We start from the raw sequence: 15,975 nt of genomic DNA, 5'->3' as shown, positions 1-15,975 counted from the left end.
GAATGACATGCAGAATTTGCTTTCATCCGAAAAAAGTACTTTGGACCACTGAGCAACAGCCCAGTGCTGCTTCTCTGTAGCCCAGGTCAGGCGCTTCTGCCGCTGTTTCTCGTTCAAAAGTGGCTTGACCTGGGGAATGCGGCACCTGTAGCCCATTTCCTGCACACGCCTGTGCACGGTGGCTCTGGATGTTTCTACTCCAGACTCAGTCCACTGCTTCCGCAGGTCCCCCAAGGTCTGGAATCGGCCCTTCTCCACAATCTTCCTCAGGGTCCGGTCACCTCTTCTCGTTGTGCAGCGTTTTCTGCCGCACTTTTTCCTTCCCACAGACTTCCCACTGAGGTGCCTTGATACAGCACTCTGGGAACAGCCTATTCGTTCAGAAATTTCTTTCTGTGTCTTACCCTCTTGCTTGAGGGTGTCAATAGTGGCCTTCTGGATAGCAGTCAGGTCGGCAGTCTTACCCATGATTGGGGTTTTGAGTGATGAACCAGGCTGGGAGTTTTAAAGGCCTCAGGAATCTTTTGCAGGTGTTTAGAGTTAACTCGTTGATTCAGATGATTAGGTTCATAGCTCGTTTAGAGACCCTTTTAATGATATGCTAATTTTGTGAGATAGGAATTTTGGGTTTTCATGAGCTGTATGCCACAATCATCCGTATTAAGACAATAAAAGACCTGAAATATTTCAGTTAGTGTGCAATGAATCTAAAATATATGAATGTTAAATTTTCATCATGACATTATGGAAAATAATGAACTTTATCACAATATGCTAATATTTTGAGAAGGACCTGTAGATGTTTTCTGTTATCTCCTCTCACTCCTGCTAATCAGTGTTAATTAGTCAATCTCCCTCAGTATTCCTCAGTCTCCTTTCCACCAGCTGCACCTGATTTTCACCCTGATTATCCTCCTCAGTTCATTGGTCCTTACTCCACTTCCCTCAGTTTTTAAACTCTCTGTGTTTCATTGCTCTCCTGATATCTACCTGTATACTACCCTACTTGCTTCCTGGCTCCTTGTCTGCTGCACTGTCTGGCTTACCCATGTAAGTTGTTCTTGTTTATTATTATTATTAAAGGAAAGATTCTTCAACTATGCTGCTTCAGAGCGTTCATCTGCACATTGGTCCAATAAATACACAACACAATATGGCTGAAGGAACCAGTCACCAGGACCAAGCAGATCCTCTTTTGGATGCAGACTTTATGAAATTTACACAAGGGACTTTTGTGACACGGTGGCTCAGAATGGCAACCCAAGCAAGCGCTTATTGGTGTCAGCTAGCTGTATAAACCAGCTGTGCACCTGGAATTCTCTCCTTCCTTCTCAGGGCTTGGAGGAGGCTGAGCAGATTTTCCGTGAAGCGTGGGAGGTTGTTTGTCAACAGTTACCTCCATGTCAGTCTCATCTCCAACTGTCTCCATGGTTGGAACGTCTCCAGAGCCACAACAACAGCTCCGCCAGTTGCTGTAATGCTCTCCCAAACTCCTCCGTGGCTCAAAGGCTGCAGAACTTCTCCAACCTCCAGACACGGTTCTCTGAGGGTCCTCTATGCTCCTTCATGACACCGGCTTCCAGACCAGATGTTCTCCTGTTCATGGTTCTGTTATCCCTGGTTCCTGAATTTCTGTGTCCTAAGTTTAGTCTTTGTTTGATTAAATGTATCCATCTATGATGTGCCTGTCAATGTCCTACTGCCGCTTTGGTCCTTCACCACTGCAAACCACGACACAAGGTGGGTAAGGTACCATGAAATTGTACCAAAGTAAAGTAGCATTTATTAGAATTAAAAGGTATGGTGCAGTAAACATCCTTGAAGTCCTTTTTTTTTTTTTTTAATGTTACTCCAGTCACTATAACCAAGTTACTCAGTTTAGCTGAGCAACTAGTTACTGTCCACTGACCACTGGTCTCTTGTGATTTGGTAAAATGTTGTTTTTTATAATTCTGGCTCCATGCTATCTTATCTGGCCTTTGTTAGGTACTTGCTGTTCTTCATTTGTCATTGTTCCATCAGTACTGTGTGTATTGCTTTTACAGTTTCAAATGTTTTGCTTGTGATTTGTAGCCCTACTATACTCTCCTCATAAGACATTAAAATTGCACTTGCCTTACTTTAAACTGTATGCTGTGCTTTACTGCATCAATGTCCTTTCTGTTTTATTTTTGTCAAAGAGCATGTCTTCAAATGTGTCGTACTTTAAAAATATGCAAAAGTAAAAATGTTAAAAGTAACATTGAATGATTTAAACAAATGGTTAATAAATGCTAGAAATAAACTGAGGCAATCTTTGACCCTCATGGGAAGCCTGCAGTAAACCGATTTACTCAGGTTTTCAGGGAGTTTGTTTCAGAGATGTGGCGCACCTAAACTAAAGGCTGCAGTCATTACTTTTTTTTTTTTTTTTTGTTCTGGCCCAGGAAAGATTAAGTGAGGAGATACCGTATCTGATCACTGGTTTACACCTGTCCAGCAGCTCTGACATGTTTTGAGGCAAAATGTATTTTTTTTTATTTTTTTGTTTGTAGACAATTAAAAATATATTTGACAAATTCTGAACTAGTGAAGTCAGAATAATCTACCTGACATATACAGAGACCTGTATATGCTGTACACCATTACAAAGACTTGACCTACAAAATTTAAAAGCATGCAAAAGTTTTATTTTATTTATTTTTTGTGACCAATTAAGCTAGAAAATCTTAAATCTGAATTGTGCTCGTACTCGTCGTCTTCCGCTTTATCCGGGACCAGGTCGCAGGGGCAGCAGACTCAGCAGAGACGCCCTGATGTCCCTCTCCCCAGACACCTCCTCCAGCTCCTCCGGGGGGAGCCCAAGGCGTTCCCAGGCCAGCCAAGAGAGACATAGTCCCTCCAGCGTGTCCTGGGCCGTCCCCTGGGCCTCCTCCCGGTGGGATGTGCCTGGAACACCTCCCAAGGAAGGCGTCCAGGAGGCATCCGGTATAGATGCCCAAGCCACCTCAACTGGCTCCTCTCGATGTGGAGGAGCAGCGACTCTACTCCGAGCCCCTCCTGGATGGCCGAGCCCCTCACCCTATCTCTAAGGGAGTGCCCGGCCACCCTACGAAGGAAGCTCATTTCCGCCGCTTGTATCCGGGATCTTGTTCTTTCGGTCATGACCCAAAGTTCATGGCCATAGGTGAGGGTAGGAACGTAGACCAACCGGTAAATCGAGAGCTTCGCTTTTCGGCTCAGCTCTCTCTTCACCACAACGGACCGGCACAGCGCCCCCATTACTGTGTCAGCCGCACCGATCCGTCTGTCGATCTCCCGCTCCATTCTTCCCTCACTCGTGAACAAGACCCCGAGATACTTAAACTCCTCCACTTGAGGCAGGAACTCTCCTCCAACCTGAAGAGGACAAGCCACCCTTTTCCGGTCGAGTACCATGGCCTTGGATTGGAGGAGCTGATTTTCATCCCTGCCGCTTCACACTCGGCTGCGAACCCCCCCAGTGCATGCTGTAGGTCTTGGCTAGAGGGGGCCATCAGGACCACGTCATCCGCAAAAAGAAGAGACGAAATCCTCTGGTCCCCAAACCAGACCCCCTCCGGCCCTTGGCTGCGCCTAGAAATCCTGTCCATAAAAGTTATGAACAGGACCGGTGACAAAGGGCAGCCGTGCCGGAGTCCAACATGCACCGGGAACAGTTTCGACTTAGTGCCGGCAATGCGAACCAAACTCCTGCTCCGCTTTTACAGAGATCGGATGGCTCCTATTAAAGGGCCCCCGATTCCATACTCCTGGAGCACCCCCCACAGGGAATCACGAGGGACACAGTCGAATGCTTTCTCCAGGTCCACAAAACACACGTGGACCGGTTGGGAAAACTCCCATGAACCCTCGAGTACCCTGTAGAGGGTATAGAGCTGGTCCAGTATTCCACGGCCAGGACGAAAACCACACTGCTCCTCCTGAAGCCGGGGTTCGACTATCGGCCGGACTCTCCTCTCCAATACCCTGGCGTAGGCCTTACCAGGGAGACTGAGGAGTGTGATCCCCCTGTAGTTGGAACACAACACAGCCTCCGGTCACCCTTCTTATGTAGTGGGACCACCACCCCAGTCTGCCAATCCAAAGGCACTGTCCCCGTCCTCCACGCAATGTTGAAGAGGTGTGCTAACCATGACAGCCCCACAACATCCAAAGACTTGAGGTACTCAGGGCGGATCTCATCCAACCCCGAGTCCCCAGCCTCTGTTTCCACCAGGGAATGCGTGATGGCAGGATTGAGGAGATCCTCGAAGTACTCTTCCACTGCCTGATAATGTCCCCAGTCGAGGTCAGCAGCTCCCCACCCCCTCTGTAAACAGTGTTGGCGAAGCACTGCTTCCCCCTCCTGAGGTGCCGGACGGTTTGCCAGAATCGCTTCGGGGCCAACCGGTAGTCCTTCTCCATGGCCTCACCGAACTCCTCCCAGTTCCTCTGACAGATTCCAGTTCATGTAAATAAATCATTAAACTCCAGGGTTAATTGTGGAATCTATATAAGCTTCCAATAAGTAAATTTTCACTGTTATGCTGATGCTCAGCTTTACTTATCCATGAATCCTGATGAGTCCAACCAGTTAGAGTACGAGCATGTCTTTAAGACATAAACCTTGGATGACTTTAAATTTTTTGCTTCTAAATTCAGACAAGACAGAAGTTGTCATCTTTGGACCGGAGTCTTTAAAAAAGAAACTGCTTAGTCAATCACTTAACCTGGATGGCATTAAATAGACCTCCGGTAATAAAGTAAAAAACTTTGGTGTTATTTTTGACCAGGACATGTCACTTAAATCCCATATTAAACAGGTTTCTAGGATTTCCTTCTTTCACCTCCGGAATATTGCCAAAATTAAAAATATCCTATCCAGGAGTGATGCTGAAAAACTGGTCCGTGCATTTGTTACTTCAAGGCTGGACTATTGTAATTCGTTACAATCAGGATGTCCACAAAATGCAGTTAAAAGCCTTCAGCTGATTCAAAATGCTGCAGCAAGAGTTCTGATGAAAATTAAAATGAGATATTTCTCCTACTTTAGGTTCCCTTCATTGGCTCCCTGTTAAATCCAGAATTGAATTTAAAATTTAAATGATCTAGCTCCATCATACATCAGAGATCTGATTGTTCCATATGTTTCTAACAGAGCACTTTGTTCTCAGACTGCAGGTTTACTGGTGGTTCCTAGAGTCTCTAGAAGTAGAATGGGAGGCAGATCCTTTAGTTATCAGGCTCCTCTCCTGTGGAACTAGCTCCCAGTTCCACCCTAACCCTAACCCAGAGGCAGACACCCTGTCTACTTTTAAGGCTAGGCTTAAAACTTTCCTGTTTGATAAAGCTTATAATTAGGGTGGCTTAGGTTATCCTGAGTTATCTATAACAGCATAACTACAGAGATAGCTCAGGTTATCCTGTAGGTTATGCTGCTATAGGCTTGAGCTGCTGGAAGACATAATGACCACTTTCACCCTCTTCGCTACATTCTCACACTACTCTCCAATTTTGGATTATTTGCTGTTATTTCAGCTTTTAGCTTTATGTTCTCTTTTCTCTTCCTAGAAGCTACACCTGGCCTGACTCTGTGTCTACCTGTGACACCTTTCTGGAGGGGGGCATCGTCAGAGCTTCTGCTGGCAACAACTTAATGCTCACCCTCTACCAATGATCCACTTGGCCCTGTCTTTCAGTGTCTAACCCTATTTTTCTTCTAGACATAGCTACTGACTGAGCTTTTACTGTGACTAACTCTATGTGCTCTCTTTCAGACTCTAATCTTGAAAACTGGCTAAGAGCTTATCTGTTTTTTTCTTCCTATATGAAACCACTAAAGGAGCTACATCCATTAACATTTACTTTTCCTTCCCATAGAAAGTATTCCTGAGAACATGCAAACTCCATGCAGAAAGACCCTAGGCCAGGAGTCGAACCCAGGAACTTCTTGTTGCAAGGGACCAGTGCTACCAACTGTGTCTCCGTGCAGCCTTATAGATGAACATTAGCATGTAGATATGTGAGATAATAGCCAGGTTGTAAATACCATCCCTGGTCCCATTGGTAAGTTGGTGATGGACAAACTGAAAACTGTAAATCTGAGGCTATCAAGGGTCTTGCTTTCTCTGCTGGATTCTGCAATGACGTAACACATGGCAGCGGTCCCACAACCGATACATGAAGAAAGAGTTGTTTTTAAAGCATCCAATACATAATTTTAACTTTAGGATGTCTTTCCAGTACTACAGTGCATGTGCAAAATCGGATTTTAGCATTCAGTCATTTGGAAAACTTGCACATTTTTTTGTGAAAATGGGAACTTGTGAATGAATGAACACAACTACATGCTTCATGCTACAGTTTTGTGGGAAATAAATTAAGATCTGTTGGAATAATGAAAATCCCTTATTTTAAATAAGGGATTTTCAGAAAAATGGTTGAAACAGCTTCTGTAATTAATAATAAAAGGACGTTACATTTACAAAGAAAGTTCTGATTTGAACTGCCGATGTGTCAATCTAATGCTCTCTGAAGAGAAGCAACTGATCTACCTCAGATAACATGTACTGACATTGAATATTGTGTAATATTAATTGTATTTTTAAATGATCCTGCTGTATAAAAGCTAAATCACATTTAATACCAATATATGATCTTAGTGTCTGCGTTAATGTGAAACATTGATGGTGTTTGTAATTGACTGTACATCTTAATCATTAGTTGTCTCGTTCTCACAAAAAGCATAAGTAAAGAGTATTTTTGCGACATGTTGAAAATATAGTTATATGCCAAAGTATGTTTATCTTTGAACTGCTTTGCCAAGTCATTACAAGCATGAAGAGATTCCCTGTGATGTCACAGTGAAGAATATTCTGCAGCCAGAAATCTCTAACCAGACATCTGCAAACTCACTTTCGATATCTTAGCGCGATAGAGAAGTACTTGCTTAAATTCAACACAGTTCACGAGTTATTTTGCTCAATTGCACAGAGTGTGAGGATGTTTTGCATCCCTTGTAAACGACAAAAGGTATAAATCTTATTCCTTGTGTAATCTGTTGATTTACTTAATTGAGGTTTACATTTTGCTACTTGTTTGTGAAAAGTTAACATTATCATGCTTTAAAAAACAGTTTTTACAACTTTTAAACAGAAAAAACGTCAAAAGGAGGTAGGCGCTGGAGTTGAGACAAGCTCTAGCCTGCAGAAGAGGTACTGTTTTATGTTTTATTACAATCCTAATTGGTTCCCTCGTGGTTTTTTGTGTTATTTCATTTTCCTTTTAAAAATAAATGATAGTAATCATATAAAACCAATTTGTCTAGTTAAATTTTACAATCGGAATGTGAAATTCACTGTTCCTCGATCTTTGGAGAACCAAATATTGACATATTTCTACTTTTATTGCTGATATCAGCTTGCAGACAGTTGCACCAACTCCCACTCCCACCACAATCCCAGCTACCAGTGAGGCTCCTAAGAAGGTCAGAAAAACCTTCTGGTGGCATCTGGGGCCTATTTATAAGAAGGTATTTTTACCACAGCGAATTTTTTTAATCAATAAGCTGCAAATAAAAGTTGTTGTAATATGTGAGCCTCCGTACGGTCCGACTGAGTTAATGAACATTCAGAAGAAAAACAACACCTGTCTCAAACAAGATGTGGTCGAGGTCGCAGTTCTGCCACCCTCAGTGATAGAAAAGAGGTAAAATACAACTTCAGTCAACTCCAGGTTTGTACTTACATTGGTGTTATAGAGGTGTATGCCACTACAAAACCACATTTCTTTTTGCCGCCAGTTGCAGCGCAAGCAAAGAGTCTCAGGAGGGGGAAGTTGGTGTCCTGGTCATGGCTTCACCTGCTCCTGACAGTCCTGCATCTGCTTACAATGAGCTGCGGCTGCAAAGTGGCCACATAGATGAGACTGAAGACTCAGTCCAACCATTCTCCACCACAGAAGAAGCGTATGAGTTTCTTTACATTATTTTTTCAGCTGCCAGTAAAACATAAGAAAAGTATAAATCTGACAAATATGAGAATGTTCTGCTGCAGAAATCATTGTTTATTTGATGTTTAGTTGTTTTCCTCAAATTGAATTGATAACTGGATCTTGTCTTCTGGACATACTTCATTTTTTGCATATTTTCTTCATTAGTGTAAAATGCACGGAGGAACTGGAGGATGTTGAAGATGGAGATCTGGATGGTTCTCCCGCATCTTACACAGAAGGACACCTTCAGACTGAGCAAGACAGTAGAGCAGAGGAAACTATCATGCCTTCGTCTGCCACCCAACAGATGTGAGATCTTCTTTAGTGGTCTATAATACTTAAACTTTATATTTCTCTCAGGTTTTAGATTAAGTCACATTGATCTGCTTTGTTCTGTTTTTGTGTTTTTTCATTGCCAGTGTTGACAACCAAATAATAAATTAATAAAATACATAAATAAAATACATAATGGTAAAAACACATTTATTTATTGTTGCATTCAATCGAAACATCAGTATAGTCCAAGTATTTTTAAAGATTACTGTAAATGCCATCTACTATTTTGAAACAACAGTATACAATAGTATATCTTTCTTTATTTTATCACCAGTGTCAGCGCCTTCTATGACACTTCAGCACAAGTTGGAGTCCAGGTGGAAACTTCGCCTGATGGTGACACACTTTCCTCATTTACCACTGAGAAAGATTCACACAAAGTGAAAGACAATAGAGCAGAAGAAGCATTCTTGTCGTCTTCTGCAACAAAACAGAGGTACAAGCTTTTACCTGGTCTGTGCCACCTCATCAACTACTTGTTTTCCTTTTCTTTTACTTAAAAATAGATGTAAAGAAATGCGTCTTGGTTTGGTATTCCTCTAATATTATGTTTGATATTTTTTTCAAATGTGAAGTCTAAAGAAAACCAGGGATGTGCCAAATAGAGAACTTGGATACAAGGGTGATTCCTCTCTACATCCTTCTTCAGCGTCAAAAGGGACGGAGACGGACAAAAGGATCAAAATGGCACTTGGGCTGATCCAGTCGCCACTGGTTTATGATGGGGTACGTTAAACTAAGCTGAATGCTGTTGATTGCATCAACTGAATACTACATGACTAACCGAAACAAGTACAGTGTGTTCAGTGTTTTGCTTTATTGAGGTATTTTGTTTTTTTTTCTTTGAAAAAGAGAGTCTTGCCAGTTGAAGGAGAAGAAATTACACATATAGGGCCTTGCTCAGGATCAGCCACAGATGTCTCAGTTAGCGTGTTGAATAAAATTCAGCAGAACGTCTCACCTCAGTTTGACCTCTTCATCGCCAACTCCAATGGCCACAATAACCTGAAAATAAAGGCTGAGGCCTCTGCTAAGATTGATACAAAGATGTCTGAACAGTCATCGACTTTAGATCATGTTGGTAGTCCACAGGCTGAATTCAACAGGCCAGGACTCTGTGCAAAATTATATAAGCTATTGCCAAAGCCATATTCAAGGAGCAAAGAAACCATCCCAATTAAGGAACTAGTCTGCCTTGGGTAGGCACATGCACAAGTATTAAAAACATGCACTCACCAGATTAAAGTTTATAAAACCTTCTGCTCTAAAACAACCATTCTACATCTTGAAAGCGTTGAAAATGAACCTCATGTTTAGAGTCTGGTTCCTGTCTTGTTGTGTATTTAAAGTTTACCCAACCTGGGCCTGACTTGCTACATCAACGCCACCCTACAAAGCCTCCTCACCCTGAGCTGCTTTGTTCAAGAGATCCACAACCAAATGCTGGTGTGGGGTTCTCACAACAAATCCCAGCTCTTCAGGTACAGTACACCACAGACTGTAAAATATCAGTGTGTTAATTTATGTTCATACACTGCATTATAATAATATTCATACCTCTTGCTTTATCTTATTTTGTCACGTTGCTATTACCACCTTCATTGTGTTTTATTGGGATTTTATGTAATAGACAACACACAAGTAGTGCATGATTGTGAAATGGATAGTTTTCTCCCCCTTTTACTCTGATACCCCTAAATAAGGTCTACTGCAACTAGCTGCCTCAAATTAGTAAATAGAGTCCACCTGTGTGTAATTTATTCTCATTACAAATCCAGCAGTTCTGTGAAGGCCTCGGGTTTGTTAGAGAACATTAGTGAACAAACAACATCATGAAGACAAAGGAACACAGCAGACAGGTCAGGGATACGGTTGTGGATAGAATTAAAGCTGGGTTTGGTTATAAAACAATATCTCAAGCTTTGAATATCTTATGGAACTGTTCAATCTATGATCTGAAAATGGAAATATATCCATGAACTACGAGTAGTGAAGAAGAGCGTTGATAGGCAGCCAAGTAGGCAATTATAACTAAGGAACAGATGCAGAACTCCACAGCTCAGGTGGGAGAATCAGTCCACAGGACAATTACATATACTCTGAAAAGCTGGCCTTTATGGAAGAGTGGCAAATAGAAATCCGTTGTAGATAGAGAGGATTTGTATTTGTGAAATTTTTAAAACCCATGTGTAATATTCCTTCCACTTCACAATTATGTACCACTTTGTATTGGTCAATCACATAAAAACCCAGTAAAATACAATAAAGGTTGTTTTATAATGCGACAAAATTTGAAAAAAGGTCAAAGGAAAATATTTTCTTCTCTTTTGTTCTTACCAGAGGGTTTCTGGATATTGGAGTCTGCCGCTTCTCTTCCATCAGAGAGGAGAAAAAGTTGGTCTTGTCCACCTTTAAAAGGACCATAGCTGAGTTTAATTCAGACTTTGAAGACAGCGGGCAGAAAGTTCGTGGAATAATGATTCATAGTAGACGGTAGCGTCAGTCCTTTAGAAATTGTGTTTAATTCTTATGTTCCGAAACATTTCTTTGGGTTTCTGTGTAGGACGCCCATGAGTTCCTCATCTGTGTTTTGGATATAATGAGGTCTCTGTCACCAGAAATGCAGCTGACAGCAGCAAACCTGGGCTTGACCTATGCATGTCCTGTGGTTGAACACATTGCGCTGCAGATGTTGAACACTAGAACCTGCAGAGGGTATGAATGCACATTATTTACACTGGTGACGTGTTACATCTCCTAGAGCACTATGATTATTTTTAAATTGAATTGTCCATTTCAGATGCGGTGAACCGTCCCACACAGTTGAGGACTTTGTTAACCTCAGTCTGGACCTGATCCCAGGAGGATCAGTGAGCCAGTGTCTTCAGGAGTATTTTAAGGTAAGTGCAAATATTATGTCAAGAAGCTACCTCATTTTTGAGGGATTTAAACTGAAACAATATTTTTCTTATGCAGGAGGGCCATTTAGAATACATGTGCCACTGTGGAGCACAGGATTCGTCAGTCCAGAGCTCGTTATTCACTCTTCCAAAGTAGGTTACACAACCACACTGTAATCAGTGCCATCCAGCTGTTCAGGCTCAGCAGTTTCCTTAATTTGAGTTTGAGATCTGATCCTCTCTAATCTATTTCTTCTTCCTCTCAGTGTGCTGATCCTGCACCTGAAGCGCTTTATATTCACCATGTCCTGCAGAGTCCAGAAGATAACAAAACCCATCACTCTGTCAAGGGAACTTGTGGTGAAGGAAGAATGTATGGCCACCAAAGACGTAAGAAAGGAAAGATATTGGATGTTAAATGAAGAAAAGGTTTCAGAAATAAGAAATCAGTCGGCTGCAAATGGCCTTCAAGCGTATTTTAACACTATGATGTTTTGTAGACAACAGTTCATTATTCTCTGGTGAGCGTCGTCAGCCACATAGGGTCCAAAGCTGACACGGGTAAGTGTTTGTGTGAGGTTTTGTTTTTCTGACACATTTGTTGAAGTTGAATTTGCAGGTTTTTCTTTTGAGGCTGAAACGTTTGCCCTCTGCTCTCAGGTCATTACATCTGTGACAGTATTCACAGAAGGCAGGATATGGGGGATACAGCAGACTGTTGGTTGACATATGACGATGAGCATGTCAGCCAGACAACAGGAGAAGCTGTCTGCTGGTGGCGGGAAAGAAACGCTTTCCTGCTCTTCTATGAAAAGCAGGTAAGACATTGATTTGAGTTTTATTTATCAGCTACCACCCACCCATTATTAATTAGTGCTACCTAGAGATGTTTATGCATATATGCAATGTACTTCAACCCAGTAAATCTGAATGCATTTGTGTTCTCTTTTCAGCCTTTGAAGAGCTAAGAAACTTGCCACCAGGACACCAATGGACCTAGCAACAACTCCTGTCCTTCTTTTAATTACTGTTTAAATAATAAAATTTATTGCACTTTAAACAACCATAAGGTGTGTACTTTATTGCCTTCTATACTATTAATATAAAGCAAAAGTATGGAGATGCACACCACATAATGCAGTCTCTGTGTTCAGCGGGTAACTCTATTAACCTAAGTCACTCAGGGCTTTTGCATGATAATTTTTTGTATAAAAAGCATGACTATGATTTCATCATTAAATGCGACGTTTTAGAAAAATGTTATTTTTCCATTTCAGAATTGATGATTTTATAGTCCATGTCCAGGGTGTACCCCGCCTCTCGTCCATAGACTGCTGGAGATAGGCACCAGCTTCCCTTAGATAGAAAACACTAAGGACCTCACATTGGGATCATCTACATTCATTAGTGTGCAGTCTAGGGTTATTAGTATTTTATTTACATAAATAAACAAAAGGAAAAGGTTCGGGTACTCCTGAACCATGTTAACACAAAATCAAACATCATTCTCTCAATGGAGGATAATGAACAAATAACCACAAAACTCCTCAGTATTCTGGAGAACCAATTTTTAGTTTGAGGTCTAAGGCTGTCTATGGTATCCACTAAATTCCCACTATAAAATGGGCATTTGGAGCAAAGTCTAAACAGTCAGAAAATCTAGTTTTCTCTCTAAGATTTCCCTCGGGATGGGCTCTAGATGTTGCTGTATCGTAGGTCATCAATTCAGTCAAATTAGATTATACCTGTGGTTAAAATAAATCTTAGTGTGAGAAGGGGTCTGTAAACTGCATAAAAAAAAAAAGACTAGCATCCTAAATCAGTAATGCTGCAAGGAGGCAAAGCAGCATATTCACGTGACAAAGTCAGTAATGTGTTCATCTGTCCCTTGAGGAAACGTCAATATCATGAATAGCCAAGCTGTTTGTTCTGCTCTACAATTTCCATCAGTTTGGTATTGAAGCATATTATTTCACTTCAGCACTCACTGCAGGTTCTGTTTGGAGAGGATTTCCTGCTTGTAGGAAACAGTTTGGTGAACTGATATGTCGCCAACTGATGTCCAAGTGATCAGAGACTTACAAATCATGCAAATGACCTGGATTCTTGACAGCAGCCTACGCTGCACAAAGTGATATGAGACATGCTGAAGGAAGAAAGTGATGACCAAAGAGAACATGAACACATGCATAAAAATAGTAAATATACACAGAAATACCCAGAAAATGTAACTAAGTTTGTTAAAAAACTTAACACAGATTACACATGCACCCAGGGAACATAATGAAACACCTACTAATTAACGACACCAATGTAAGACTTACAGTAAACTTGTCCAAATCTCTATGTCTCTAATTTTGACAAAATCAAAATAATAAATTAACAATTAGAACAATGATTGCATTTGACAGTGGTCTACTCTGTATAATTGCCTCAAGTCTGGCCCAACTGTTATCCCACATTATATATTTTTACTTTTATTGCACAAAATAGTTAGGTAGAATTAGATTATTCAGACAGTACTGAGTGAATCCGTTATGGTTCAGAGTTTCTATAAGTGTCAGGTTGCAGACCTGAGCACAGGTTTGTGTGTTTTCTCTCGATTACCTACTTTCTTCAGGGTGTGGCAGGCTGGTGCTTCTACGCAGCCGAGGGTCATCGGGAGCAATCAAGCAAGGGTTCTTAAGCAGCAGGAACCTTGAGGGAGGCGTCATATTGTTTACTCTCCCGAGTGGTAATCAGACCGGTTCACCTTGACCTGACAACTTGTGACCTGTAACTTTACCTTTAACTTACCTCAGCCTGTACCATTCTCCTCCCAGAGTAAGAGATATTAAGGATCCAGACCTGGATGTCCTGTTGGTTGATCTGTGCTCCAAGTTTGTAAACAGAAGGAAATACTTTACTGTGAAGCCTCATGGAAAGCCTCTCTCAGAGCTGCAAAGCTAAGAGAAGAACCGCATCAACTCCAAGCTGCGGTTTCCCAAATCTGCCTGTCCACCCTCCCACTCCAGCCACCTCGCATCAGAGAGAGCCAGCCTAAGCAATCACTCACACCGACCTTACTTGTCAACCCCAGCCTCTGTGACACTGCTCTGCGCTGAGATGGGAATCCGGACAAACCACCACTTCATCCTTGTGATTGGAACTCATTCAAACCCAAACTTGGCTCTGAATATGTGCTCACACTGGAGTCAGCAGAAAATTAAGATGACAATAAGTGTCACCAACAGAGACTGCTTAGTGTCAGCAGTGAGAGAAAATGCACAGATACTGAGATATATGTTCATATGTAGCGTGCTGGTTTAATCCAAATGTGGCAGGAATTGTCGGTGGGTAGGCAGAGCAGGCTGTTTAATCTAGTAACACGCGAAACACTAAAAGCAGATAGAATAGAAGTCAGTGTTACAAATGGTCCAGGGACCCAACAGGGAAGGCAGAAAGAAAAGAGGGATGTCACTTATGGTTCCTGAGAGGATGCTAGGCTGACACGTAGCGGGAATCAGAGCTGGTGACATGAGGGAACGATGTCTGAGCAAAGAACAGGTGAGAAGAACTTCCTTTTAAGGCCAATCCCCGTGGTCACATGACTATATCTATTTCAACCTTCAAGCACAGTTTCCAGTTGCACATAATCGAGCATAATTATATTTTAGTTTTTTCTATGACGATTCCTATTATAATAATTTGTCTGACAAGTCTTCCCCTGTTAAATATTCCTCAAGCATCTGCTTACATTTCTGATACTGCGGCATATATAATTTGATCTCTAGCCAAACCTGGTTGTAATGGATGTTTTAACCATGGCCAAATATTTCATGGCATGAACGACACAACTCTGCGACACTATATCCCGCAGAGAAGTGCCACTGCTGTGAAATATATGCTGACTGTTTTCCCATTTTACAGCAATGAATCGAAGATGCATTACTTAACCTCATGCTATGCCACGATACTTTGTGTTAAAACAGATTCAATCACATCTGTATGTCAAATGCCGGACCCCTTTATGTTATTGTCGTGAATTCACCTCAAACCACTACAGAGCCAGGGTGGTGTATGCATACCAGTTATGCCTGCTGAATAACAATATACACCAGGGGTCTTCAACTCTAGTCTTTGAAAGCAAAGTTCTTGCAAGTTTTAGATGCATCCTTGTTCCAACACACCTGAATTTGATGAATGTCCCATTACCAGGTCACAGCAGAGCAGGATGCCATGAGGAAGCAAGTCGGCCATTTGATGTACATTTGTTAGAGGTGGAATGCATCTAAAAATTGCAGAACAGTGGCTATTGACCCCTGTTCTCAACCTACCACAGAGCATATTGGAAGCTTGGAAGCATTTTGCTGCCATCTAGCGGCCAGAGTTGCACCAGAATATGCTAAATTTAGCACATTTTGAAACTGTGCTTTGTTTTAACTAACAATATCTACTTAATTCATAATCTAAGTCACAGTGAAAACACAAAATATTTTCTTCTTTATTAGAACTATAAATAAATCCCCGCAGGGAAACCTGGCACTATTTTGTGGTTATTACAGTAAAAAAGTAGTAAAAAAGTAACACACTCTGGGGCTTTGTGTAGTGGAAGAGTGTGTGGATATATTGAGTGCATATTTGCTCCCAAATACAAACACAATATATGCAACAAATGGGCATCACACACATTAAACATACTGTGCCAAAACAAAAAGCACATTTCTTCAAATAAAAAGCTTTTTTTAGATACAAACTTAAATGGCTG

The 15,975-nt window shown here is 41.5% G+C and overlaps 1 protein-coding gene and 1 long non-coding RNA gene across 2 annotated transcripts; both read left to right on the top strand.

Moving 5' to 3' along the window:
• The first annotated feature begins 770 nt into the window (after positions 1-770).
• Positions 771-2,126, top strand: LOC124874321. Its single transcript, XR_007039766.1, has 2 exons — positions 771-1,050; positions 1,336-2,126. It is a non-coding gene; the product is annotated as an uncharacterized LOC124874321 (long non-coding RNA).
• Positions 2,127-5,881: 3,755 nt separating this feature from the next.
• On the top strand, positions 5,882-15,222 carry LOC124873526 (ubiquitin carboxyl-terminal hydrolase 37-like). The gene is made up of 17 exons (XM_047374229.1): positions 5,882-7,032; positions 7,156-7,214; positions 7,420-7,707; positions 7,802-7,966; positions 8,158-8,301; positions 8,603-8,764; positions 8,904-9,054; positions 9,181-9,527; positions 9,678-9,809; positions 10,669-10,792; positions 10,892-11,043; positions 11,129-11,228; positions 11,305-11,381; positions 11,495-11,618; positions 11,729-11,789; positions 11,889-12,046; positions 12,182-15,222. The coding sequence occupies exons 1-17, from the start codon at positions 7,003-7,005 to the stop codon at positions 12,194-12,196; spliced, it is 2,289 nt and encodes a 762-aa protein (XP_047230185.1). The 5' UTR covers positions 5,882-7,002; the 3' UTR covers positions 12,197-15,222.
• The last annotated feature ends 753 nt before the right edge of the window (positions 15,223-15,975 follow it).

The sequence above is a fragment of the Girardinichthys multiradiatus genome, chromosome 9 (genome assembly GCF_021462225.1).
Source record: "Girardinichthys multiradiatus isolate DD_20200921_A chromosome 9, DD_fGirMul_XY1, whole genome shotgun sequence".
Lineage (NCBI taxonomy): Eukaryota > Metazoa > Chordata > Actinopteri > Cyprinodontiformes > Goodeidae > Girardinichthys > Girardinichthys multiradiatus.
This window is presented reverse-complemented; position numbering and strand designations above follow the sequence as displayed.

Coding starts and splice junctions, on each gene's coding strand:
- LOC124873526 (XM_047374229.1), top strand. CDS start 7,003: ATGTTTTGCATCCCTTGTAAACGACAAAAG. Junction 9,810..10,668: donor AACAAATCCCAGCTCTTCAG/GTACAGTACACC, acceptor TGTTCTTACCAG/AGGGTTTCTGGATATTGGAG. Junction 11,044..11,128: donor AACACTAGAACCTGCAGAGG/GTATGAATGCAC, acceptor TGTCCATTTCAG/ATGCGGTGAACCGTCCCACA.